Source organism: Akebia trifoliata, chromosome 7 (genome assembly GCF_017979445.1).
Source record: "Akebia trifoliata isolate Shusen 1 chromosome 7, ASM1797944v1, whole genome shotgun sequence".
In the NCBI taxonomy this organism is placed as follows: domain Eukaryota; kingdom Viridiplantae; phylum Streptophyta; class Magnoliopsida; order Ranunculales; family Lardizabalaceae; genus Akebia; species Akebia trifoliata.
The window spans coordinates 13,519,312-13,547,022 of record NC_141381.1 but is presented as its reverse complement, the minus strand read 5'-3'; the positions used below and the strand labels follow the sequence as shown (position 1 = coordinate 13,547,022).

The following is a 27,711-nucleotide window of genomic DNA, read 5'->3' as shown; positions in this document are numbered from 1 at the left end:
GGGACAACCCGATGCAAAGTCCGTAGGCAATTTTTTTTATATAGTATGTAATTACACAGAGTAATGCATTACAAAAGCTAATAAGGTGTGTTACAAAAAACTAGTGATCTAGAACATACAGAATGCCATGTAACTTAGACGAGGGCTCAAAGTCAACATGGGTGTAAGTCAGAGATTGGGATCAAAGACACTCTTCCTACAAAGAGTACACTAAGTATTGCTTAAGTTTTCAAAAAAAAAAACATCAAAAGTAGAAGCTGGTCATACTCTTTACCCTTTTATTACAATAATGCCACTAAGCTAACAAATATGCCCTAGCACAAGGCTCATATGGCTTCATATGTGAGCCTTACATAGATTTATATAGGTGTTACAGTGTGACTCCGGGGAGAGCTGCACTTAACTCTAGGTTTCGTAGTGCATGACCTTCACACTAAGGCACATTTCCCTTAACGCCTTCAAGATAATGGAAAGGGTAAACAATTTGGAGAAATCTTGGAAGTTTTCAAACACATCTAGATCAACATCCCTTTGTTAGCTGCCATAGAGAAAATAGCCTCCTATGTTAAGTTTTTTAATGATCCCACCACCATCAAGAGGAAAACATATGTCTATCGACAAGCTGTTATGCCAGCATAAGCCTCGGGTTTCATTCAGCAAACCATTGTACCCAAATATAAAGACTCGGGCTACTCCACAATCCCAATCACCATTTGTGATATTGTGGTAGAAAAATGTCTAATATATCTAGGGGCGGGTGTGAATATCTTACCATACCCAGTTTACAAGCAAATAGGTTTGGGAAAGTTAAAACGTACTAACATCACCCTTAGTCTAGTATACCGATCTATGAAAATCCCAAAAGGAATTATAGAGAAAGTTATCATCAAGGCTAATGAGTTCTACTTTCTAATCGATTTTGTGGTTTTAGACACAGAACCTGTTATGAATCCAAACCATCACATCCTTGTGATTTTAAGTCGTCATTTTCTAGCCACTTTGGATGTTGTAATCTGTTATATTAATGAAATGATAACATTAGCTTTCGGCAACATGAAAGTCAATATGAACATCTTTTACAACAATTTGTATACTCATCACCTAGACGATGTTGATGATGTTAACATGATTGACACACTCATAGCCAAGTCCTTCAGAAATTTAGAAAATTATCTAGCCCATTTTGGCATTGGCTTTAACATCGATAAGTATATCGAAAAGGTAAATGTACTCCTAGAGTCTATTACTCCTCTAGATTTCAATAAGTGGAAACTTAAGGTCTATCATCTTCTTGTTTTCACTAATGTGTCCATCCCATCAATTGTTGAACCACCCAAGTTGGAGCTCAAACTACTACTAAACACACTTACATATTGTTACCTTGGCGATTTTGACGCCTTGCCTATAATCATTTCATCTTATCTAGATTCTGAATAGAAGAGTAAGTTGTTGATAGTGATACGAGAGCACCATGAGGGTATTTACCATACCATAGCCAACATAAAACGGAGTAGTCCATCTATGGTCATGAACCAGATTCATCTAGAAGACAACATTAAATCATCAAAATAACCATAGAGGAGACTAAACCTTATTTTGAAAGAAGTTGTGAGATCCGAAGTAATCAAACTAATAGATTTGGGTATCATACACCCCATTTCGTATAGTCATTTGGTTAGCCTAGTTCAGGTTGTACCCAAGAAATCTAGAGTCACGATCATGTCCAATAAAAGCAATGAGTTTGTCCCTACCCATGTCCAAATAGGATGGCAAGTGTGCATTGACTATAGAAGACTCAATACCATAACTAGAAAGGATCTTTTTTCCTTTTCCATTCATAGATCAAATATTGGAGCATCTAGCTAGTCATCCCCATTATTACTTCTCAAATGGCTACTCTAGCTATAAGAAAATCCTAATAGCTCCTAAGGATCAGGAGAAGACTATCTTTATAGGCCTACTAGATATGTTCATTTACCATCGTATACCATTTTGGTTATGTAATACACTTACTACCTTTCAGCAGTGTATGTTAAGTATATTTTCAGATATGGTCGAACGGTTCCTAGATGTCGTCATGGATGACTTTTCTGTATTTGGAACTAGTTTTGATGAATATCTTCATCATTTAAGACTCATGTTTAAAAATTGTACAAAAAATAACTTAGTTCTTAACTAGGAGAAGTGTCACTTTATGGTGAAGTTAGGGATTGTCTTAGGCCACATAATCTCCAAAAAGGAATAGAAGTCGATAAAGTCAATATTGAACTAATTGCCAACCTTCCACCTCAAAAAATTGTTAAAGAGTTACAATTTTTTCTAGGACACATAGGCTTTTATTGAAGATTTATCAAAGATTTCAACAAAATCTCAAAGCCTGTGTGTGATCTTTTGGCTAAGGATACTCCTTGGGAATTTGACCACAACTTCTTACAAGCTTTTAACAAACTTAAAACTAAGTTGACCTCAACACCCATCATTAAACTTCAGAACTAGAATATCTCTTTTGAAGTGATGTGTGACGCCTTTGATTATATTATAGGAGCTGTACTAGGACAATGAGTGGACAAACATCCACATGTCATTCACTATGCTAGCAAAACATTGAATAACTCCTAACTCAATTACTCCACCACAGGGAAGGAGTTGTTAGTTGTAGTGTTTGCACTAAAAAAATTCAATTCTTACTTGATAAGATCCAAGGTATTGGTCTACACTATACAAGCCTCAAGTACCTTCTTATCAAGAAGGATGTTAAGGGTTGCTTTATCCGTTGGGTCTTTCTTTTGCAAGAATTCGATATCAAAATTCGAAGTAAAAAAGGATCTAAAAATGTAGCTGCAAACCATTTGTTGAGTCACCACTTGAGTCATTTCTGGCCCTAGAAACATTTTTATATGAACAACTCATGTCTATCTTACAGTTAATGTTCTATGGTATACTGACATCATAAATTACATTGTCACCAAATAAATACCTAGTAGCTGATCAAAATAAGAGTGGCTTAGATTTCTAAGCAAAGCCAAATAGTACTTCTGGGATGATCCTTACTTATTCAAGTATTGTCCTAATCAAATTATCAAGAAATGCGTCCTAGATAGTGACTACGCTCAACTTCTATCCTTTTTCCATGACCACACATGTGGTGGTCATTTTAGTTGAAAGAAAATCACTGCAAAGTTTTGCAAAGTGATTTTTATTGGCCAACCATCTTCCTTGATGCACATGACTATTACAAAGTATATGATAGGTGTCAATGCTTAAAAAAGATCTAGTGCCAAAATGAGATGCCCCTACAACCCATCCTTATCATCACATTTTTTGATGTTTAGGGCATTGTTTTCATGGACCTATTTCTTATGTCACACGGATATCTTTATATCCTCGTCATGGTTGATTATGTTTTTCAAATGGTTGATTATGTTTTTCAAATGATTATGTTTTTCAAATGGTTGATTATGTTTTTCAAATGGTTGATTATGTTTGCAAAGTGATTTTTATTGGCCAGCCATCTTCCTTGATGCACATGACTATTACAAAGTATATGATAGGTGTCAATGCTTAAAAAAGATCTAGTGCCAAAATGAGATGCCCCTACAACCCATCCTTATCATCAAATTTTTTGATGTTTGGGGCATTCTCGTCACGGTTGATTATGTTTTCAAAGTTGTTGTTTGCAAGATGTAAAACCATAAGGTGGTAGTCACGTTCCTTAAGAAAATCAAATTCGCACGTTACGATTTATCTCGAGCTATCATTAGCGATGGGGGAAAATATTTTTGCAATTATGCTTTTGAATATGTAATGCAAAAGTATGGGATAACTCATAAAGTTGTTACCCCTTATCATCCTCAAGCGAATGGACAAGTAGAAATCTCTAATTAAGAGATAAAGATAGTTTTAGAGAAAATGGTCAACACTACTTGTAAGGATAGGTCCTTACGACCCACAGATGCCTTATAGGCATGTCACACAACTTACTCTACCCATAGGAATGTCTCCCTACAGGCTCATCTTTGAAAAAACCTATCATTTGCCTATTGAGTCAGAACATTGAGCATACTTAGTTATTAAACGTCTAAACTTTAACCTCTACAAATAAAACGAGAATAGGAAACTCCAACTCGATGAGCTAAATGAAATTAGGAATGATGCTTATGATTGTGCCAGGAAATACTAGGATAGAACAAAAATGGTGCACCATAAACTCATCCTAAGAAAAGAATTTCAACCATGACAGAAAGTTCTCTGCTCTATGATAGTAGGTTACATATTTTTTCTTGAAAAATTAAAAACTAGATAGTCAAGCCCATACATAGTCCATTATGTGCACCAACATGGTACAATAGAAGTCTAGAACCTTAAGAATGGGTCAATTTTCAAAGTCAATGGACAAAAACTAATGTCATATCTAAAATACTCCATTCTAGAGGGTGATGAGATTCAAATTGAGGATCTTGTATATCAAGATTAGAAATGGCATCTGTTTGGCTGAAGACGTTAAGCTAAGCATTTTGGGAGGTAACCCATGGTTTTGGAGTTTTTGAGTAGCCAATAATTATTTTTAGAATAGAGTAATGTTTATTTTCTAATGAAAAATGGATTGCAGTGTTTTAAATTTTTTCCCACGCCCCCTCTGGGGAGACAACTTGATTCGTCACTTCACGGCTATCTTTGCTTAAAGAAAGGCACATGATCCATTTATGGAGGAATTTAAAAGTTTAAGTAGATGTAACAATCGTCGAAAAATGTCCATAAATATCAGAGTGTAACTCTATATATATAACACTATTATATAATAAAAATTTGATGCGTTCTGGAATTTTTAACTTTTCAAAACTGCCCAGAACTAAGCATCTCTCAAAATCACATGCACAAGTTTATTTACATAAACTCAAAACACCCTTAGGCTTTTACTATTATCCACAACTTGCTTGTCATATCCATCAACCTATCTTCTAGTACTTCTAAAGATACAAAACCCACAACAATCTCACCTTCAAACGACGACTCAAACCATCTGCTTGTGAAATCTTTCAGGCCAACATATTGACTTTACTCAATATTTTGAAGCAGAACCTCGAAACCTGCAATTGAGGTGTAAAATGGGCGAGTAACAGATATGTTACCTAGTAGAGGAGGGGCACAAAAGTAGGATGAATGGTTAAGCATACTAAAGTCTTATCATACGAGCTAATATCAATATAGGTTAGTATGTAATTAAAGAAACATCATTACAACCTAGTGTGGTTTATCAGTAAATCGAAGTTAGTTCATACTTGGTCATAGCTACTTACCAAAAGAAACAAACATATTATAAATAAATAAATATAAATGCAACAAACAACACATAAATGATGAATACATATGACTAATTTACATCTCAGTTGGGGATCCCAAGTTTATCGATGAAGGATCAACAAGATTATTTCTTGATTTTACGGTTGACTTAATCACCTTATAAGAGGCCTATTTCTCCGGCTAACAATGGTCGTTAATCGGGATGTCCCTCGATCACGGGGACTCATCTTCACCTGGGTCAATCGGTTAGACTACTATAAACTTCCCTCGATCATGGGGACAGTCGTCTTCACCTTGCCTATCAGGCCAATCATATGAATCCTATTATGCTCTACACTCATATATCCCTTTATATTACAAAATAAATAAAATAATTTTTCTTTAAATCATAAAATCCTTTACTCAAAATTTAAAAATAACATAACATATATGTGGATTACATCCCAAAGCGCACTCAAAACCTCACCTTAGGTCGGTCGATCATGCCCAACTCACTTTGGATTGATCACCTCCAATCTTTCTTGTTGGAGTAGTCACCCACTACTTCTTAGATCGATCACGTTCGATAATAGGGTCGATTACACCCTCTATTTTACCCAATGATCAATTTAATTCTAGTTTATTCTACTCGATGATTGATTATGTTCACTAGAACTACCCCCGCGTGGGTACATCGTGTACCCACTTACTTTTCTTGAATTGATCACATCTAAGTTTACATTTAGTCAAGAGGTCCTCTACTACCCTCAAATGGTCTCCAACCACTCCGTATTTTTCCATATTTACATATTGGAACACTTACGTTCATATTACTCCTATGGGATTTCTCTCCACATACTTACATAGCATAAAACCATCAGTCTTAGCTTTTATAAGTGCATATTTATAAATTTGTATTTCACCTAGACATGATCTTTATAAATATCCCAAGTTCACCTAACCGAACACTTATAAGAGACTCTAGAAATTCGGTTCACACATTTTTTCACAATCAAACTTACACAATACTGAGTTTTCTACAACCCAATAGAAAAGTAAAATATAGGTCTCATCCACCCAACAGAATATTAAACACAGGTTTTATCCACCCAACATAAAAGTAAACATGAGTCTCATCCACCCAACATAAAAGTAAACATTGGGTACTCCTTGATCCAAAGGTAAAACAACCATTCAACTCGATCTCATATTCATTGTAGCTACGTGGTTTTCGTCGTCATGACGACCACAACTACTAAATATTGGAGTCGCCACCATTCAGATTGGAAATGGGTGTGAATGGTCACCCGGTGTGTGCCTTGTCGAAAAATTGCCATTTTTGACGTTAGTGACTCGCAACGGATAGGGTTGATCAAACCTAGAGGTTCGGGTAAGCGGCTCCGTTGGAGAAAAGGGAAGGTGTTAGGCACCCCTTTCTCCCCGCCACATGGCGGTAACCTCAAATAACTCGGTCATTTTGATTTTTAAAAGAAAGTGGAAGGTGTGTCCCATGGGTATATTTGTTCCCTAAGTAGGATTTAATTTTGGCTTGATCATAGGATCATCTCATCAATGGAGATGATCCTTGTAGATCCAAGCCTTGAGGTCCATTTATGCTCAACTCATTTAAAGTGAAATGAAAAGAGGGGGAAGATAGAAGAGGGAAGAGGAGAGGGTAGAGAAAGGAAAAAAAAAGGGGAGGGGGTGTTGATTGCTCCCACCTTGTACTCTTGGATTCCTTCTTCTTCTTTTTCTTCTTCTTCTTCTTCTTTGAATTCTCTTTAGTCTTTGGTGAGTTGAGTGAAGTTATTTCTCTTAGAGTGTGTTATAAGAGAGTAGTGAGGAGGAGTAGATAGAGTAGATTTTTTTCTTATGGAAACTTGGTGTGTGTGTGTACCCCTTTTTGGGGTGAGAGGAGAGGTATATATAGGTGTTTGGAGGGGGTTTGGGGGTATAATGGGGTTGAAATGTGAGAGAAGGGGTAATGGTATAGGATTTAGGAGTGAGGGATGTGAAATTTAAGGTGAAATGGAGGGTAAATGTGTAATGAATGAAAATGGGTGAGGTTTAGACCTAAATGGGTTGGATTCTACCCAAACCCATTTGGGTAGAGTGTTTGATGGGTTGACATGAGTGATGGTTGGTGGTGGAGTGGGGGTGTAAGAGAGTGGTTTAGAGAATGAGTGTTAGGTTGGTTGATGAGGTGAGGTGTGTAGATTTAGGAGAATGGGTTGTGTAAGAGGTTGTTAAGTTAGTTTTTGGGAGGAGAAAGGAGATGATGCCATATGGCAATCATGATGAGGGGGTGAGGTGATGAGATTGGTTGATTGGTTGATGGGGGTTGTTTGATTAGAGAGAGAGAAATGGGTTAGTTGATTGATGATGAAGGAAGTATGGGTTGAGTTGATTTTATTGGAGTGTTTTAAGGAAGATGATGGGTAGAGGTATGGGTGATGATGTGGGTGGTTGATGATGTTAGATAATGGTGATGGGTTAGGGTATGGGTGAAGGCTGGTTGGTTATTGATGTTAGAGGATGGGGGTAGGTTAGGTTAGGGTAGGGTATGGGTTGAGGTGATTTTAGATGAGTTGTTTAGAGCATGGTGATGGGAGTGGGTGATTGGATGAGGGAGGTGAAGGATGGTGATGACAAGTGTCATCTTTTGATGTTGAGGGGTTGATTGGTTGATGTGGGTAAGGGTTGATGGGTTGGGTGGTGGGTTGGATAGTGAATGGGGTATGGATAGTGGTTTATGGGCTTTTAATGTATTGGGCTTGGGTTAGAAGGGTTGTGGGTTGTTTTGGATTGGATATCGGATTTGGAGATGGAACGGTGAAGGTTGGATGAAGGGGTAGGCATCCAAGTCTCATATTATTTTTCTTTTGATTTTTTTGATTTTTTTGATTTTGAAATCATTGATTTAATTAAAATGCCACGTGTTGGCGAATCGGGCTTTTGGGCCCGTTATCGGTTTTTGCACGCGAGTGCGGAGCGACGACGTTTGAACAACTGTAGGATGGGTCACCACCCTTTTTGCGAGTCCTCGAGACCCTGGGGTGGTCTTAAGAACATTGATTTGACCGAAGTCACCACCTTTGATGTTTTTGGGCCTTAGGGGCCCGTTGGCCCCTTTTGTTGGAAAATCGATATTTTGCATGGAGCGGGGTGGATGGGAGTGTGCCGAGCCCTTTTGGTGGACCTACTAACCCATTGAAAGGCGTTAGTGGCTTGGGTTTCGGCAAAAGTATCATTTTTCGATGATTCGGGCCATTGAGGCCCGTTGGTCAATTTTGTTGAAACATTATTGTTTTTGGGCCCTTTCGAGTGAGGGCCCGTTCAAATCGAGGTGTCTACATTCATTACTTCCTCAACATAAATAGAAAAGTAAACTAATAACTTTAGTTTGAGGAGAACAATTCTCACAAAGCAAGTGTAAACACAACAACTTGAAAATCATACAAATATTCATAAATTTGGTACAAATTGATAATTCATATTTAATGTAAATTAAAACACTAATTGAAAATCACAATTAATTATTAATCTCATTTTCGGTTACAATCGTGTTTTAAAAGATATTTTAAATCATTTTGTAACATTTGGGACTCATACAGGTCCATGGAACCTTTTTAAGAAAAATGACCCTCATTGTCCACCAATGACACTCTGAGGTGGTAGAGGGGGTATTTTTACGATGGCACCGCAGAATATACCTACGACGGGTCACGGTGCCACCGAGCTTTCCATCGTGGTGTCACAGACAACACAAATTATGTTACTTGTGTTCTTTGGTGGTTCCCACTAATTCTCACCATAGATGAGGTGTGTACCACCCATCTTGGCTCACTATGTCTAAGGGTGGAACCCCTACATAACGCAAGAAAATATAACACAAACGAATGATGTGAACTGATTTGAGAATGAAATATGGCTGACTATTCAGAGTTTTCAAAGAGATTGGTGCTATTAGAAACTTTTAGAGAGAGGAAAGAGCAAATTTTGCTCCAACCATAGGTTTTTATAAAAGCAACTACAAAACTAACCATGGTTAATCAACTAAGGTGTGATTAACCATGGGTTAAAGGGAGTGTTGATACATGCTTTTGGTTGCACTAGAGTCGACTATGTGTCCCTCAAGATCCTCCCCTCATGACACCTAAGGGTAATAAGTATCAAGGTGCTAAACACCTTATAGGACCCTGGTGAAACCCGAATGACTTAAGTAATTTTACTAACCTACCCTTCTACTTTGGTTATGTATTATTTAAGCTAAAAAAGAGGACCTTTTGTTAGTTACTTAAGATTTGTCCCATTATTAAATTTGACCAAAGTCATCTTCGATTGATTTGTCACCAAACTCCAAATTATTAATAAATAATAGTAATATAAGGAAAAGAAAATTCTTACTTCGCTAGAGTCTTACTCTTACATTCGTTAGGTACTCAACAAGGTTCAACTGAGTATTCACACTACCCTACATTGACTTTGGTCAATCTTGATTGATTGGTTATGAATCCAAACTTCTAGATTCTTGATTGTGATCATTTCTCACCAGATTTCGACATGAGAATATTCCATTTTGAATAACGAGATCTATCTAATGGTAGTATCCATTTTCCAAAATTTTGTTTTCTCACAACTCTTGTTCTTATAGTGCTTTCCCATTCGTTTTTGTTTTTACATTAATTTTTCATGTGTGTTCCTCGACAAATCTTCCAACAACTCCAATTCTCTTTCAAATTCATTTACTCATAAATTCTTAAATCCTTTGACTTCATGTGCCTTATCAAAAAAATTTCTAGAGATACAAGATGACTTGATTGGATCGTCATACTTTTTTAGGTCATTCCTATATTAGAAATACATCAAATCAGGTATTTTTCATCATTTTCCTTATCTTTTCAGTTAGTTTCAATTATGCATTTCACATATGCATTTTCAAAATTGGAATATTGAGGACAATATTCAGTTTAGGTTTGAGGGTATATGTTGGTTAACAAAGATATTTATTTAAAGTTATTAAAAAAGATTTAAAAAGAAAAAAAAAATTATTTTGGTATTTGTTTTTCAAAATAAAGCATGAGTAGATATTTTTAGACATTTTATTAAAATTAAAAAAAATTAGAATTTCAATAATGAGCTTTGAGATTTGAGCAATTCCATTATCATTCATTTAGTTGATATTTGAAAGAATTGTTTCTCTAAAAATTTCACTACACATCTGACTAGTTTTAAGAGTATAGGTTGATTAGAGTAACATGATATCTCTGTTTGTCTAAATCATTAGGGAAAATCAGGTCTAGTGAACTCTAACTTCCTTATTCTTTGGTTGACTGGTTAGAAGAAAAATAGAACTAGGGATTTACATCTTAGACAACCACCTTAGGATTAGATTGGATACCTTAAAAAAGACTACTTGCTTCAGAAAATGAAAGAAAAAAAAGTCAAGAAAAAAATTGAGGAAAAAAATTTGAACTATGAAATGTAGTGAAAAGACCTAAAATAAATAGAAGTCAAAAGAATGAAAAAGTAAAAAAAAAAATCCAATGTGACTAAATTATCTATGTTTCAGTAGGGTGAAAGTCGTCAATGATAAAAATGTGAGTAAATTGCAATATCATAGATAAAATCCCTTAAAGGTATTAAAGTAAACATTCGCACCTCTCACTACCCAAATAAGATGTTGAGTTTGAAGTTAGATTTTAGATTAACTCAATCATTTTAGGTAGATTGAGTCTAATTGTATTTTATACTTAGCTAAATTTTGATATAAAATACTATGTGTTGAATTTTGTGGGTATATTCATTATAAACCCCCATGAGTCAAACTCGTCCACTGGGGGTACTTTAGGGGTTTAAGGGTTTGTTGCATTCGCTAAATGTAATCAAAAGGCATACAAAAGTGATATTGTTTTATTGCTTATTTTTATTTTATTTTTCTATTTTGCTTGGGACTACCAAAATCTAGGTTTGGGGGGTGTGTTAAGTGCCTAAAAGTCCCATTGTTTCAAAAAGCACTTAATCATATTTTTAACCTAAAACTACAATTTCTTTATAAAATTATGGATATAATTAACTTATCATAAGTTATATTTTACCGACTAAATTATATACATTTTCATGGCTTTAGAGGGTTTAATTATATGTCAATTTCTTATAGATAAAATAGATGGGACTTGAAGAATTAAATAGTGGGAAAACTACCAAAATCAAAGTCAAAGTGAGGTCCAAGAGATTCGATGGTTCCGGATTGACAGAATTAAGTTCTGAATCTACCACAGTATACTAGTTTGTCCATAGCTTTTTACTCACTAACCGAAATAAGGCGAGATTTTAGGATTAGCAAATTAATTTAAAGGAGAAAAAAATTATAATTTCACATAGCAAAGCTAATTCACACATCAAATTGGCCAAAATACGTAGTAAATTAGAGACTTTACTATGTAAATTAGAGATTATCAAAATGGGACAAGATCAATGGGGTTAGAATTCTAATTGAGAGGGGAAGATAATTTACTTTCACATAGAAGAACAAATCCAGATGAAAAAAAAAATGTAAAAATGTGTTGTCAAAGTAACATTAATTTTTGTCTATAAAAAGATATTAACTCTCTAAGTTTTGGGGTTCTCTTTTGACTTATTCTCCTGTCACACACACACTCTCTCTCACATTTCTTAATTCCATCTTCTTTTATTTTAGGTTTTAGTTATTATTCTCTACAAATTGGAAGATAAGTATTTGTTTAAGATTTATTTCAGAGTTCAATAAAAAAAAAGTTATTTTCCATCTGTTTATTTGTTGACTTTCTATAATGAGTCTTGGCTAATCTCCCAATTTATAAAGATTGATGAAGTCAAGATGTTTAATTACTTTTAAATTTTAAAATTCTTGCATGTTTTTCAAAAATTTTAATACATTTCTCTTTAACAAACCTTATTTCTAAATTTCTGTTATTTATTTCTCCTTATCCCTCATCTCGGGCTCGTTACTATTGGGGAAAACCCACTGTGATATACGATTATTGGCCAATAAAATTTTTGAAGGGAAGGAAATCTTTGTCAATTCTTAGATTTATAAAAAAAATAAGGGTTTTTATTGTTAAACCTTCTGAATTAAGAACCTTTGTCAATTTATTGATTTGAGTTATTAAAAAACTACTTGAAAATAAATAAATTGATTTAAATTAATTATCCCGAGTGGATTCAATCCCCTTTGATGTTTTTCAATTCATATTTTTTTAATTCATTAATTAGTTCTTAGTTTATTCCGTAAAATTACATCCTTTTTACCTTTTGATTTTTAAAATTTGGAATATTAGTCCCCCAATCCTCAGTGGAACAAATTTACTTACCAATCTAAAGTAAATTTTTTAATTTTGATTTTATATTTTGTTCTTATCATTTTTAGAGACATCTTTACACGACGAACAACTCACACGTACATATGGGGGCTCTAAGGAGGAAACCCAAAGATTTCTAATGGGATTTGGGCCAAACCTTTGAAAATCCTTGGTACGTGTGTGTTGGCGTCACACATCCTGTGCGTTTCACACACACGCACGTCTGGCAAGACCCAACTCTTAATTCCAATGTTTTTGTATAAGCTTTATTTAAAAAAAATAAATAATAAAAAATAAAAAATTGAACCATTTTTTTTAAAGACAAGTCCATTGGTTTTATAAAAATCGACTAGTTTGAAATGTCTTTTTGTTTTGGTGACTATTCTAGATAGAGAGGTGTTTCTTCCAAACACCATGTTTGTATGAACAATTACCTCTCCCTTTGTTTAGACACCTATTTGCTCCTATTTTGATTCGTTCAATCAGATTTCAACCTTTCTTCTTCTTCTTTTTTAATCACTTGTGATCTATAATTTACAAGAGTACTCAGTACATTTGAGTTTGCCATTAATAGAGATTGGAGTGCTACCTCTCTGTTACAAATCATTGTATCATGAGAGACAAGACGCTTATGAATTGTTAACATCAAATCATGGGTGACATCTGTCTTATTAATCTTAAAATTTATTTTTTAAACAGATAAGTTCTTTTTAATTTTTTTCTTCGTTAATTTTCTTTCTAGATATTTAATTTGGATTCGACTTCTTTTCTCAAGTAAATTTTTGTTTTTGTTTTTGTTTTTGTTTTCTAATAAAAAATGTTTTGTGCACTCAATAGGACCATGGTTTTCAAACTCGGTTTCACGTCTCGTCTCGTCCAGGCCTGATATCAAGTTGTTTTGGACAAGTTTTCCAATACATTTGAGACGTCTTGTGAGACAAATAAAAAAAATTGAACGTGAGTCCTAAATCTCAATAAAAAAAGTGACTTTGTGAGTTGGTCTCGTTCAACTTTGATATCGAGTTAACTTGGACGATATGTCTCGGTCTAGGACGAGTTTTAAAATCATGAATAGGACTCACATCTTTTAAAAAAATTAAATATTTATAATACCCTCATGGGCATGTGATTAAAAGAATTGAGAGTACTATAGATTTTTAATCATTTAAGATGACATGAGTCCCACCAAAAAGTTTATTGAGTAACAAACTTTGTAAACTAAAGGAGATTTTGTAATAAAATAGAATATAGATAGGTCTGCCCGGTAAATCCCTCAAATAAATCTAAACCGGTTTAGAGGGATTGATTCGGACGAGTCATCTAGGATGGGAGTCTGTGAGAGACGAGATGAGAATATGAGATACCGGATGCGCCAAACTCAAACTCGTTCTCGTTCTCTCATCCTTGTTCAATTTGCTTCTCACTCACCGCCATGGGGCATGAACTCATAATCCTCAAGTAAAGATAGAAGATAGAAGATAGAAGATAGTACAGAGTAAAGACGACTATGGCTTTCTGTACAGCTAAGCTAACAGAAGTACCACTACACAATTCAATCCCTCTACGTTCTCATTCTTCTCTTACTCTCCTTTTCTCATCATCATCTTCTTATAATAATCCCTCATTTTCTCTACTCAAACCCTTTTCCACCTCAACTTCTTCTCTCCGATCTACAGAACATATAAGACGTTCCAATGGCCCTAGAAACCCTAACAATTCTCATAGATCTAGGGTTACTTCTGCTCCCTGGCTTAACAAATGGTCTTCTGTTAACTCTTCACTTGACACAGACAAGCGTCAAAAGGTGGAGGATGATCGAGCAGAGAGTCGATACTTTGATGGAGATAAAGGGAGAGGTGCAATTGAAAGAATCGTTTATCGGTTAAGAAATCTAGGGTTAGAGTCTGATGATGATGATGTTGATGTTGATGTTGATGAGAAGGATGATCATGATGGTGATGATGATGTAATGCCGTGTAATGGTGAAGAGAAATTGGGGGAATTGTTACAGCGGAAATGGAGTCGACCTGATTCTATTATAGTTGATGAAGATGAGGATGAAGGTGGGCTTTTGCCATGGGAGAGGAGTGAGAATGAGAGAGAAGAAGAAGAAGAGGAGGGAAGAGGATTGAAGAAGAAGAGAGTGAAGGCCCCAACATTGGCAGAGTTGACTATAGAGGATGTAGAATTGAGGAGGTTGAGGACCATGGGGATGACACTAAGAGAGAGGATTAACATTCCAAAAGCGGGAATTACACAAGTGATTCTTGAAACGATTCATGACAAGTGGAGAAAGTCGGAATTGGTGAGGCTCAAGTTTCACGAGACGCTTGCCACTGATATGAAGACGGCACATGAAATCGTTGAGGTTGGTGTATTTGCCAAATATTCTTCTTTTTTTAGTTATCATTCTGAACTGTTAATTCTAATGGGTTTTTGGTTTTTGGTTTTTTTTTTTTGGAAATGTTATGGTTCCTTATCCTAAATATTGGAGTCAGCGAGGAGTTTTATTTTGCCAATCAACTCTATAAACAGTTATAATCTATTTATCTTTTGTGAATGTGTGTCCCCAAATCTGTTATGACTACTTCAATCCACATTATTTCACCTATTTAGAGCATTTAACTTCCAGTGTAGTGCTAGTTTCTCAACCATCTCACTCAAGTCACCTTGGCATCATGGTTTCAACTCTCGGTTTGACATCTTGTCTCGTTCATGGACGAGACTGTGTTGTCTAGAACAAGTCAACTCATCTCAGATGAGATAAATCTTTTAATTCGATTCACAATTATTTATTCATATATAATAATATGAAATAATTATAATTTTTTATATATAAATTATGGTTGATTATAGAAGATGTTTAATCATAAAATCATATTTCATTTAGGTAATAGGAATTTAAATTCTAAAAAAAAAATCATTTTAATTAATATATACAAAATTCCACTTGACGTGGACGAGTTTTATTGACTTGTCTAATATTTTCAAAATATCATCCATGTCATCTCATTTATCTCGCGAGATGGTGTGAAAGCTAAGGCGCCGTGTAAATCCGTCTTGTTGGTCAACGATACCGAGATGATTCGGGTGAGTCATCTTGGTCTCAGACGAGATTTGAAACCATTCTTGTAATCCCTGAAGAACTCCATACCCATTTTCATCTTGTAGTCATCCAAGGTATTGGGTGATGAGGTTATTACTCAGTTGATAACTTGAGTCTATAGATCACGTTTTGGTAATAATATTCCTTTTGGTGCCACTATTGACAATCATTGAGAACACTTTATTTTCAATTTTCACCATAAGGTATGTGGTATTTTTCGTCTTTTTTGTTCCTTCTTGTGCTTGTTTGGTCAATATTCTTTCTAGCATTAGTACAAGCCCATATCTTCCACTCCACCAAGGTAACAAAAGTGTTTCATTTTATCATCATTCTCATTGTTCTACATTTTAGCTTCAACTAAATTCGAAGTTTAATTTGGACATTGCACAACATACTACCCAACTCCACCATGCTTGTCACATTGGAGGGAGTCACTTCGAGCAATGGTGTTTCCCTTATCATGAATATTTCCTTAATTTTGAGACTCAGGTAGAACATGTGAATCTCCAACCGCTCGCTAAATCATTAGCTCGGTTAGGTTGCCCATGTTTAGTTGTGTGCTTCAAAAATAGCTAATGACCCCCCTATTTAATTTTTGGACAGGTACCCCCTAGTTGATAAATTCCTGTATTATTTTCAGATTTTTGTGTCTTAGTTTTAAAAGTATAATGTGGACGGATTTCTTAAAAGTCGAGAAAATTCGGATCTTTGACCAAGATGTGTAATTGTAGTACACCCAAAAGTTTGTTAGCATAAAGAACTAGAACACAAGAAAAGAAAAAAAATATATGAAGTTCTCCTTACCTCCTAGAACTAGCCATGGTTTATTCTGACTTGGAGTATGGCTCAACATTTACTATCTTCTTCGCTTACTTGATTGAAACAGACAAATTAAATGGATGGTTGGTATCAGTACCATATGCAACCAAGAACACTAGACATGTGCCTGTTGTAGGGGGATAATAGATTGCATAGACTAATTGGTGTGATATTTTCTGAGCTCCAAGATTATAACCTATAGGTTTACCCATAACCTGGTTATCGCATTACCCTTATATGTTATATAGTAATCAGCCACTCAACAATCCAACTAGAGGGCCCCATCTGGAGAGTTGATAGACGAAAAATGGGACTATTGGATGATAATCAGTACACTTATTTTATAGTATTTCCAAAATTATTATTGAATCGTCAAGTTTGACAATTTTTCATTACTCATTAGCACTCCTCAGTTATCAATTTTGGACATGCATTTCTGGTCATTCATGTTAGTTGGTGTTTGGTTATTGGTAAAAACACCTACACCAACTATTTATTTTTCTCAAGGAAAACAAAATTTACAAATATTGGAGTTACTGGCTTCAACTGAAAATATAGAGCAAGGATCCTTTGGCACTTATTACCTTTTGTCGTGTGTTGGGGCCTATGGAGATAAAGGAATGATTGAGTGTCTGAAGGGAAGGAGCATTCGGTCCGACCGATTACCATGAGTATTTTGGGTCATATCTTCTTGTGGAGCATGCAATTCAAGGATTTTAAGGAAGTTTTCTTTGAAGATTTGATGTTCCGATGGGATGCAATCCGGAGTAGTTAACCTTAATTTAGATCTCTTGTGTTGGGGCCTATGGAGAGAAAGGAATGATTGAATGTTTGAAGGGAAGGAGCATTCAGTCCGAGAGATTACCATGAGTATTTTGGGTCATATCTTCTTGTGGAGCATGCAATTCAAGGATTTTAAGGAAGTTTTCTTTGAAGATTTGATGTTCCAATGGTATGCAATCCTGAGTAGTTAACCTCAATTTAGATCTCTTGCAATCGTTTGAAAAAAAAAAAATCTTGGTTGTAATTTTGATGGTCAACTTGACCGGATACCTTTCATCAATAAAATATTTATACCTCTTCAAAACAAAAACAAAAAAACCCCATGTTTTCTTTGAAGAGAGATTTACCTGACATACCTAACTGTTGCATTTTTATTACAAAAACTGCCTTTGAGTTTCTACAACTCCAAGGGAACCTAACTTTATGAAATGTGTTACCCACCAAACCTCACTTTATCATGTTTCTTACCCGGCAAATCTTGGAATCGGGATCCACGCCATAAAATTCAAATTTATGCCATTAATTTGTTACTTAACATAACTTGGAGTGGATTCTAATCACATCAATTTGTGGCATCCAAAAACATGATCTACTGGCACAAGGTTATAAAGGATAAATTTTTAAGAACTTTGAAAACAAAAATTAGAAAAAAAGAAGTTAATTTTCACCATTGAATTTTAGTTTCAAAATTGAGAGTTCCGTAGCCATCCAATTTCAAACCAATGATCAAGATCGAGAAGGTTTTTTTTTTTTTTTTTTTGAATGTTTTCTTTTGAATCTGAGTTTTTCCATGAAAAATAGAAGTCTGTGGTGTTGGATTGCTAATTTGATAATCTATGTGGGCCCAAAGACCTTAGTACGATTTGAAATCTTACTTAGTCATGCTAGCCTGATTCATAAAGTAAGGTTTGTTCGGGTAACAAACTTGATATAGTAAGGGAGTTTTTGTAATAAAATTGTAACAGATAGATCTGCCCAGCAAATCTCTCTTCTTTGAATCATACTTGAATGGGGGAATGTGCAATTCTTAACCTATTGACTATTCTATCTTTTTTTTAGTGATCCACTTATAGACTATCAATAACTTAGCTTGCTTTATGTGTTGATTTTTTTGTGTGTATTTTTTTTCTCGTTCGCTTTACATTTATTTAAAGTAGGTTGTGTTAGTTGTAAAGGTACTCAGTTACGTTGCTAACTTGCTGTTATGCTGATTAGCGTCGAACTGGAGGCTTAGTAATATGGAGGTCAGGAAGTGTTATGGTGGTCTATCGGGGAACTAACTATGAAAGGCCTTCTTTAAGATCTCAATCTGTTCTGAGAGAAGGTGATACTCTTTTTGTTCCAAGCATTTCATCTGCTGACCATTTGATTGCAAAGAATGGAAACGATGCTATTTCAATTCCAGAAAAAAGTGAGCCATACTTCATGAGTCCTGATTCCGAGAGGATGACACAAGAGGAAGCTGAGTACAACAGCCTACTGGATGGCTTAGGTCCTCGCTTTATTGATTGGTGGGGTACTGGATTGTTACCTGTTGATGCTGACTTGCTTCCTTCAACTATCCCTGGTTACAAAACACCTTTTAGACTTCTTCCCATTGGAATGCGACCGCGACTGACAAATGCAGAGATGACCAATTTACGAAAACTTGCCAAGTCACTTCCTTGTCATTTTGCCCTTGGTATTATTCACTTCCATATCTATATGGTTGAAAGTCAATTAGTGCCTTAATTTTGTTTTTTGTTTTTTGTTTTTGAGAACTTCTATTGCCCCATCAACTTTTGCTAATGCCACCCCAAAATGTGTGCTCATTCTTGGTGATTTACATATGAATTGGGGTGGCATTAGCAAAAGTTGGTCTGGCAATAAAATCTCTCTCTCTCTCTCTCCCTCTCCTTCCTAAAATATTATCGCAATTTCCCTTGTGTACTTGCCATGAAGGGAGAAATAGAAATCATCAGGGTTTGGCGGCTGCTATTGTGAAGCTTTGGGATAAAAGCTTAGTTGTGAAGATTGCTGTCAAGCGGGGAATTCAAAATACAAACAACAAGCTAATGGCCGAGGAGTTAAAGGTGGGTCTTATTTCTTATCTAAGTTTTTGAGATGTAGGAAGGCTAATGTCTAAAATGGAAGTTAGTATATGTAAGGAATAAATTTTTTTAATTGTTATCTTTCATAAATTAATTTTGACACTTTTTCATGAATTATTGAAAATGTTTCCATTTCCACAGGCTTAATAGGAAATTCAATTCATAGTTTCTTTTTATATATTTTGGTGTAAAATCACTATTCATTCCGCGAAATAGTTCCATGAATAGTAAATTTCGACCAAAATACATGCAAGATTTTGGAAAAATTATTTTGGACAGATATCAATTTTGACAAACTATTCTTAATTTTTATTTGAAAGCGCATTCTAAAAATATGAAGAAAATTTATGAAAATATTTAGAAATTGTAGATTGCTTGTAGAAAAGGTTTGGAAATTTCACAAAATATCCATTAATTACTAGAAAAAATTATGTTGGATTCGGTTTTTGTATATCATTTTATTTTGATGTATTCTAAGCATAGTAGCATGCACTTGTACTTATACACATGACCACATATGGTCATTCATATTTTTATTAGTTGGATGTATTAGTAATTTATTCATATATGTTTAAAAAATGGTTGAAGGTAGTACTCAATAGTGTTTTCATTTAAGTAAATGTTTACATATTAAGGTACATATAATTAACCTGGTATGAATTTTCTTATTTCTATGTGTAATTTAGTTGTTTTTGGCTATCATTTGGCTCTTAGACACCTATGCCAGGGAGTAGGAGAATGTTATTGATCTTCATTTTCACACTCCATATGGTTGTTAATAGGGGTGCACATGGTTCGGATTGGTTCAGATTTTGGCAAAATTGGAACCGAACCAAATATGACCGGTTCTACAAATTTGGAACCGAACCAATCCAATTACCCTATAGAACTGAACCAATCCAAACCAACCTTGGTTCAGATTGGATCTCGGTTCTCATACTTATTATTTTCAATAGTAAAATTAAAATAGTTAAAACTTAAAATTAAGCAAAATAAATATTAAACAAAGCATCATGCATAACACATAACACACATAAACAAAACATCAACATACTTATTATTTCAACATAAACAAAAACATCACGTATAACACAAAAATAACAAACCCTTAGTCCGATCTTACATCGGTCTACCTATGCACCAAAAATTATTGGAATTTATTTTAAAAAATGAAAATTCCATGGATATTTCAAGTGGGGGAGTGATCGATAGAGAAATTCTTATAATTCAAAGATCCGTAATTAATGAAAAGGGAAAAAAAAATATTATAATCATATTCAAATATGAATGTGACACAAAACACTCATAAAATGAAATAGAAAGGAAGTTGAAATTCATTAGGAGAAAATCAATTTTTTTTTATTTTAAAATCTATTGTTAAAGCATATAAAAATTAGTACAAAATATATATATTGGTTCAGTTCTATTATACCCCTAATCCGGAACCGAACCAAATGGATTGGATTTTTTTTTTTTTTTAACAATCTGCACCCGAACCAAGCTATGCTCAATCTGAACCAATCCAATCCAATCCAATCCAAAAGGCTTCGGATTGGTTCGGTTCTCGGATTTACCCAATCCAATGTGCACCCCTAGTTGTTAATTATAGTATAATGACTTTTGAGTGGCTTTTCATGCATGTTTTATTGAGCCCCATAGTTTCAATGAAATTTTCTTAATATTTCAATCATTTTCAAGATATTTCCACTGTGTCCATGTGTTATATGTCAAGTTGGGCACACATCACGAATCACGAGGAATTGGGAATGGAGTGGAGACAAGTTGAAAGAATAGTAAGAGACATCAAGCAAATCGCTGTACAAGCAATGAAGAACCAAAAACCGATATCCAAATCGTTATGGCATTTGGCCCAAATTACTATATCGCTATATCACTATATCACTATACACCATGGAATTTTTACTGATATCTGAACTTATAATATTCTCATTTTGTAGCTGATTGGATAACTGCTGAAACCAAGTTTAAATCTACCCTGTTAGGGGAAAATTTTTAATTGGTGCAAAACTTGTTGCGGGTGCCAAATGATGTCTATTTTCCTTGATGCATTGAAATGTGATTATTTCTGTAGAGACACTAAATTTCTGACAATAGTTGACATGAGATACTAAATCTTACTGTCAAATAAGCATGAAAATGCAGAAAATATTTTTTTATCAACACATGTGAATCAAATTAACTATAAAATAAAATAAAAAATCAAGGTGTACAAATTTCCTACATTAAAAAAAATCAAGCTGTATATAATCTAAATATTTTATTAATCATCATGCAGAATCTAACAGGAGGTATCTTACTGCTCCGGAACAAATATTACATTGTCATATACCGTGGAAAGGATTTCCTTCCAACAAGTGTGGCTGCTACTTTGGCAGAAAGACAGGAATTGACAAAAGAAATTCAAGATGTTGAAGAGAGAGTGCGGAGTGGAGGAGTTGGGTTCGCTCCTACTAATAGATTTGAAGGGAAGGCACTTGCAGGGACTCTGGCGGAATTTCACGAGGCTCAAGCTCGATGGGGACGAGAAATATCTGTTGAAGAACATGAGAAGATGAAAGAAGAGGCATCGAAAGCTAAGAATGCCAGGATAGTCAAGAGGATTGAACATAAACTAGCTATTGTAAGTAGCTGTCTTGTAACACTGTTGAATGCTGGAAAAAAAATCTAATTATATTATTTATGCTATCATACTCTCATTTCATTCTAAGTTACAATATTATTGAATTGGTAGCTATTAGATTTTTTTTTTTTTCTATTTAGAGAAATCCAGTGTTATAATTGCGAGGTATGCTATGAGTTTCCTGTTCATTTTTTTTTAAAAATTGGCTCATGAGGGAGGTTATCATTTTAAAGAACTTTTAGCAGGTTTTTTTTTCCCGAAAAAAGCTTCGAGGGCTATATTTGGAGTTTTTAATGTTAACTTTGAAGATCCAGGATGATTAATAGGGTTTAGAATTTGATCATGAAAAGTTTAGCACACAGTCTTTTGAGTGCTTCTCTAAACTGCAAAGCTCATGATCTGGTAACCATACTTCAGTTTATGTTTTTAATTTTGGACTTTTAGTTTGCCTTGGTTGTCCAAGTCTTGGAACTTAAATTCAAGCACATTATTTACCAATTTTTGTTGATTTTTATGTGGGATTCTTGGGGTATTTATTTTGTACTAGAAACTTCATATCTATGTTATGTTTGAGTGTTACATAATTGGATTTCTAATCACCAATGCATGAGCAGGCCCAAGCCAAAACGCTACGTGCAGAAAGACTCCTGGCAAAGATAGAAGTCTCCATGGTTCCAGCTGGCCCTTCTGATGACCAGGAGACAATAACTGATGAAGAACGTTTTATGTTTCGCAGAATTGGTTTGAGAATGAAGGCATACTTACCTATTGGTGAGTTTATCCTCTTGGCTGTAATCTCACTCAATTAAAACTGCTGAATCCTTCAATCTCTGGTCTACATGGCAGGCATTCGTGGTGTTTTTGATGGTGTTATTGAGAATATGCACTTGCATTGGAAGCATAGAGAACTGGTGAAGCTAATCTCCAAACAAAAGACCCTTTCTTTTGTTGAAGATACAGCAAGGTTATTGGAGTATGAGAGTGGAGGAATATTGGTAGCGGTTGAAAAAGTCCCCAAGGGTTATGCCCTTATTTATTATCGTGGAAAGAACTATCAGAGACCCATTAGCATAAGGCCAAGAAACCTTCTAACAAAAGCAAAAGCGTTAAAGCGTTCTGTTGCCATGCAACGCCATGAGGTTCCATCATCTTTTTCATGCCAAATTTTGTTTCTTTTGTAATTTAGATGACAGTGTAGGATATATGTTCAAGTTTTCGATACCTTTGTATGTGTCGATATTTGGATGTTATGAATTTGAACTGTATTTTGAATGTATAATGCAGGCACTCAGTCAGCACATATCTGAATTGGAGAGTGCAATAGAACAAATGAAAACTGAAATAGTAAGTGTCTGTTTCCTTGTTTCTTATCTATTATACCTGGGTATGGTTATGGATATGGGTCCAAATGCCGCTCTTACTTGACCACCAAATCTTAGGGTGCTAGCTCATGGCTGAATAGTTAAAAGTTAAAACTGTGATAATCTATTATTTTCTTTTAGATGTTAAATAGTCCTATGCTTTCTATTTGTTGCTGTTTTTTCTAGAAAACAGTTGGATATGAAGATGTCAGCTGGGTGAGTTGGTAAAGTTTTCAGTGATAATACTACAAACCTGGGATCAGAATAAATAAATCAAACCATTGTATCCAATGTTTTCCTTTAAAACTATTGAACTATTGTAGGCATCATGTTAGTCACTTGGTATATTTATTTTGTTAACAATGTACTTGTTTGCTATAACTTGTAATCTTTCAAAGTTCTATTTCTTGAAATGAGAAGTATGCTTTGGGGGGGGGGGGGGGGGGTTGACTTACCTTCCGCAACTCGTAACGGGACTTAGATTGAGGTTTCATGTCTCTAGAGATGCCACTACATTAAATCATAAAGGGAGAAAGAGGAGAAGAAGAAGATTGAGAGAGATAAGAAGACTGTATTTTTAAGAGGTTCATCGGCAAATCGACTAACATCCCCAGGCTACTCCAAGCTGCATTAGAGGCTACTCCTACTGGTTTTAGGTATGAGAATATGTGGTAATTTATGATATTTTTTTTTGGAATCGATTCATGAGTGGTAGTAGACCTTTCTTTCTTAGGTAGGCCTGTTTTCTAGTTTAGTGCAAGGAGTGTGGAACAAAGAGGTATTTGAAATAGAAGCTAAGAGTGTGGAACAAAGAGGTATTCAAAATGGTTGATGTAAAAAGAAGATTTTGTTGGAAGAAACTGCTAGGATTGGTAGCATTGAATAAGGGGATGAGTTATTATTGGAGGAAACGGCTAGAAGAATGAATGCTAAGGTGGAGTTTCAAGAGTAATTGAATGTGGATAAAATTGGCTGGAAATGGAAGGCTAGGGTGATGTGGTAAAAGGAAGGAAATGACAATACAAAATAGGAAAATATCTGAGAATATGGGGAATATTTGAGAGGCATTGCACAAGCTTCAGGTTCAATATTTTTACTCATCCCTAGGATTCCACAACCACCAGGGTGACTCGATGATAAATTGAGCAAGTGCAAATAGGTGGTCTCTACTCATCCTATTAAATTTTGTTTCATTAATTCTACATGAATTTTGAACTTGAAAGTTGCTGGACTTTCTTTGGTTATTCTTGTTATGCACACATTAATAACCCTATTGCATTACCATAACTCTGGTACACTTTTGAACTTAGACCCATCTTGAAATCCTTGGGAGTTCAATAAACTCTTAATTGAGTATTGGATTGAAGCCTTAAGCTAGCAGAAATTCGATCTTCCATTGTCATCCCTTTGTTTCAACACTCAAGGGATTTTCTTTGTGGGATTGTGATTGCTTTTAGGATTTGGACTTCAATTGCCTGTTAGACGTTCTTTATCGTAAGTAGTTACATGAGCTGAGATTTATGTTTGAATTGTTTATTCGATTTAATCCTGGTCTCAAACTCATCATTTTGGGTTAGGCATCACTGTCCTGCATCATAAGAGATATGGGAGATAATAGAATATATAAAGGATGACATATCTCCTCAAACAGATTAGACTAAAGCATCTCCTTTCACTAAAGAAATAATCTTTTTTTATTAAAGGAGCATCTTATGTGTCCCAAAAGTTGTTGTTATGAGACAACTCTTGATAAAAAAACATAAAATGTTTGGTGTGTTTATCATTTATTTTGTTAAATTATAATTTGATTTGAAATTCAGAGCCTTGAATTCCTTATAAATATATTTGGATTGTAAGTAAAGAGGCATATCAGGAGTGTTCTGACCTCTTAAGTGTGCTAAATCCTTTGGTGGTTCCCTTTACTGTAATATCTCCCTTCTATATTATCTTATCTCCTTTATATATTCTCTCATCTCCCATATATCCCTATTTTTCTGGAGAGGAAGTCAATCAAGAGGTTAAGTCTTGGGGCCTAGACTCATAGCTCAGTTGGTTTGACACATAGCATAACAACTTTGAGGTCGAGGGTTCAAGTCCAGCTTGCCCATAAAAAGAGAGGTAAAGTTTTTAGACAAAGAAAGGCAAGGTTAATGTAGAGGTCGGAACACTCTCATTATGCCTTCCATATCTCTTAACAGTCACAATGTCATGTAGATAATCTGGCGTTTGTTTGTCTTATCGGCAAACAAATGCCATATTTATATGTGGGTATTGCCAAGGTTATATTGTGCCAAGGCATTGAGTCTTATTGGGATTATCTTGAGTCTCAAAGAAAGTTCTCCCAGCTTGAGTCAGAACTCTTTACCATTTCTATTATAGTCAAAGGCTTTGCTTACGCCTATCACCTGTTTGTGTTGAACAAACTGAAAAAAGGCATTTTGAAGCTCAGTTGCGATCATTAGAGCCAGCGTAATTGGAAGGACAATCTGTTCCAACTTCTCCAATTCAGTATTATCTCCACCTCCTCAGCCATCCTATATTCTAGCCAGTCTTTATCCTTCCACCCCCCTTATATATAGGGATTTGATTTCCAGAACAAACGGTTCACAAATGTCATATGATAAGATTAAACCTGGGCTTAGACCTATAGCTCGGTTGGTTTACACATTCAAGGCGACCTTGAGGTTGTGGGTTCAAGTCCAGCTTACCCATAAAAAAAAGATAAGGTTAAACCTGATCTTAAAACTCTTTCCTTATCTTCATATGTCATGCTATCTCCATCATATGACGCCACATTGAATCCATTGGATGCTGTCTGGGATGTTGTGCTGTCCAAAATATCTCATTGTTCAATATGTCCAATTTCTAGTCTTTCCAATTTGGAATTTTCTGATTTGCTTGACTTCCAAACTTGTACTTCTCAGGTGTTTGTATGAATCTCGAGGTGACACATTTCCAACCCATACGGGGTGTAAGAATTTGTATCCACATTTATAGATGTTGCATGTATTTGGAAATAACAAGTTATTCAATGATGAATCTCTTTTTACCTTTTTAAGTAATACTTGAAATCATATTTTGTTTGCTTAAAATGTCCTATATCATCACGGCTTCCAATTGTAGTAGTGTAATGATATGGAGATTGGTGTTCCTAAAAAAAATGATATCTAGCTTAATTAGACTAAAAATTAAGGTGTGCTACGTGCTGCATAAGATCTTATTGTACTAGATAACATATGTTAGCATTTTTTATTGTAATAAAAATTGTATTGTTAAAATCATTAATCTTTTTAATTATTAATATTTTTTGACTTGTTGAAAAATCTCCAGTGTGATTCCAAATGTGTCTCGGAATCATCTGGAACTCAGAAGATGAGAGCTTTTTTTTATCATGTCTCATATACTATTTCACATCGCATGTTTTTTCTACAGAGCTTCTATTGCCACACCAACTCATATGTAAATCACCAAAGAATTAGCACACATCTTGGGGTGGCATTAGTAAAAGTTGGTGTGACAATAGTAAAAGTTGGTGTGACAATAAAAGCTCTCTTTTCTGATGTTTGAGGTGACTGTAAATAAATCCTGATGGCTTATGATGTGCAGGCTGAAGATGATGGTTCTTGTATGGAGTCTGATGATGATGATGGTTCTTGTATGGAGTCTGATGATAATGATGATAACCTCGATTGGGAAGATGATGAAGCATCAAGCTCATCAGATTTTGAATCATGATCTCTGTATTTCATCAAGGTGAGTTGACTTAATGTATTTTGACCAGTTTTTAACATGTGACAAGTAGCATTTATATCAGCTCATAAAATTCCAATTAAGTTACTTCTTTTGTTGTTATGTTCTTTCCTTTTTTCATATACAAAACACTTCAAGAAAACCAGCATTGAAAACCATAACCCGGCAATGGAATTTCCAATGTATTAAGCGACGCACTTTACACATGGGTTGGCTCAATGCCAAGGAATTGTTTTCAGTACTATAAAGAGTTCTGCAAATATCCTCTCTTTTATGTCTTGTGCGACATATTGTGCAAGTTTCCAAGAGTCCATGCCTCTAAAGAAGTCCATGAGACCTCACATGAAGAGAGTCTCCTTAAACTTCGAGACAACATATGCAGAGAATCTTCTTAAACCTTTTGAAGTCCAGAAGAAGACGAAGATCTTCAAACTTCCCAAAAGGACCTAAGCCTTTCACACATAATTCTCTCCCACTGGTCTAGTTAGACTTCCACTACTCTTTCCAGTTATGAGTTCCACTGATGTTTAAGATTTTGGGG

General features: G+C 35.0%; 1 protein-coding gene across 2 annotated transcripts; it reads left to right on the top strand.

Annotated features, from left to right (window-relative positions):
• The first annotated feature begins 13,997 nt into the window (after positions 1 to 13,997).
• EMB1865 (CRS1 / YhbY (CRM) domain-containing protein) lies at positions 13,998 to 27,359 on the top strand. 2 transcript variants are annotated; one of them, XM_086447405.1, is made up of 9 exons: positions 13,998 to 14,988; positions 18,544 to 19,009; positions 19,270 to 19,400; positions 21,715 to 22,059; positions 22,674 to 22,830; positions 22,906 to 23,198; positions 23,344 to 23,403; positions 27,027 to 27,173; positions 27,309 to 27,359. In XM_086447405.1, the coding sequence occupies exons 1-8, from the start codon at positions 14,128 to 14,130 to the stop codon at positions 27,153 to 27,155; spliced, it is 2,442 nt and encodes an 813-aa protein (XP_086303531.1). In that variant the 5' UTR covers positions 13,998 to 14,127; the 3' UTR covers positions 27,156 to 27,173; positions 27,309 to 27,359. The 2 variants fall into 2 exon arrangements, with proteins under 2 accessions (XP_086303531.1, XP_086303530.1); XM_086447404.1 differs by lacking the exon at positions 27,309 to 27,359 and having other exon boundaries at positions 27,027 to 27,272.
• Positions 27,360 to 27,711: the final 352 nt, after the last annotated feature.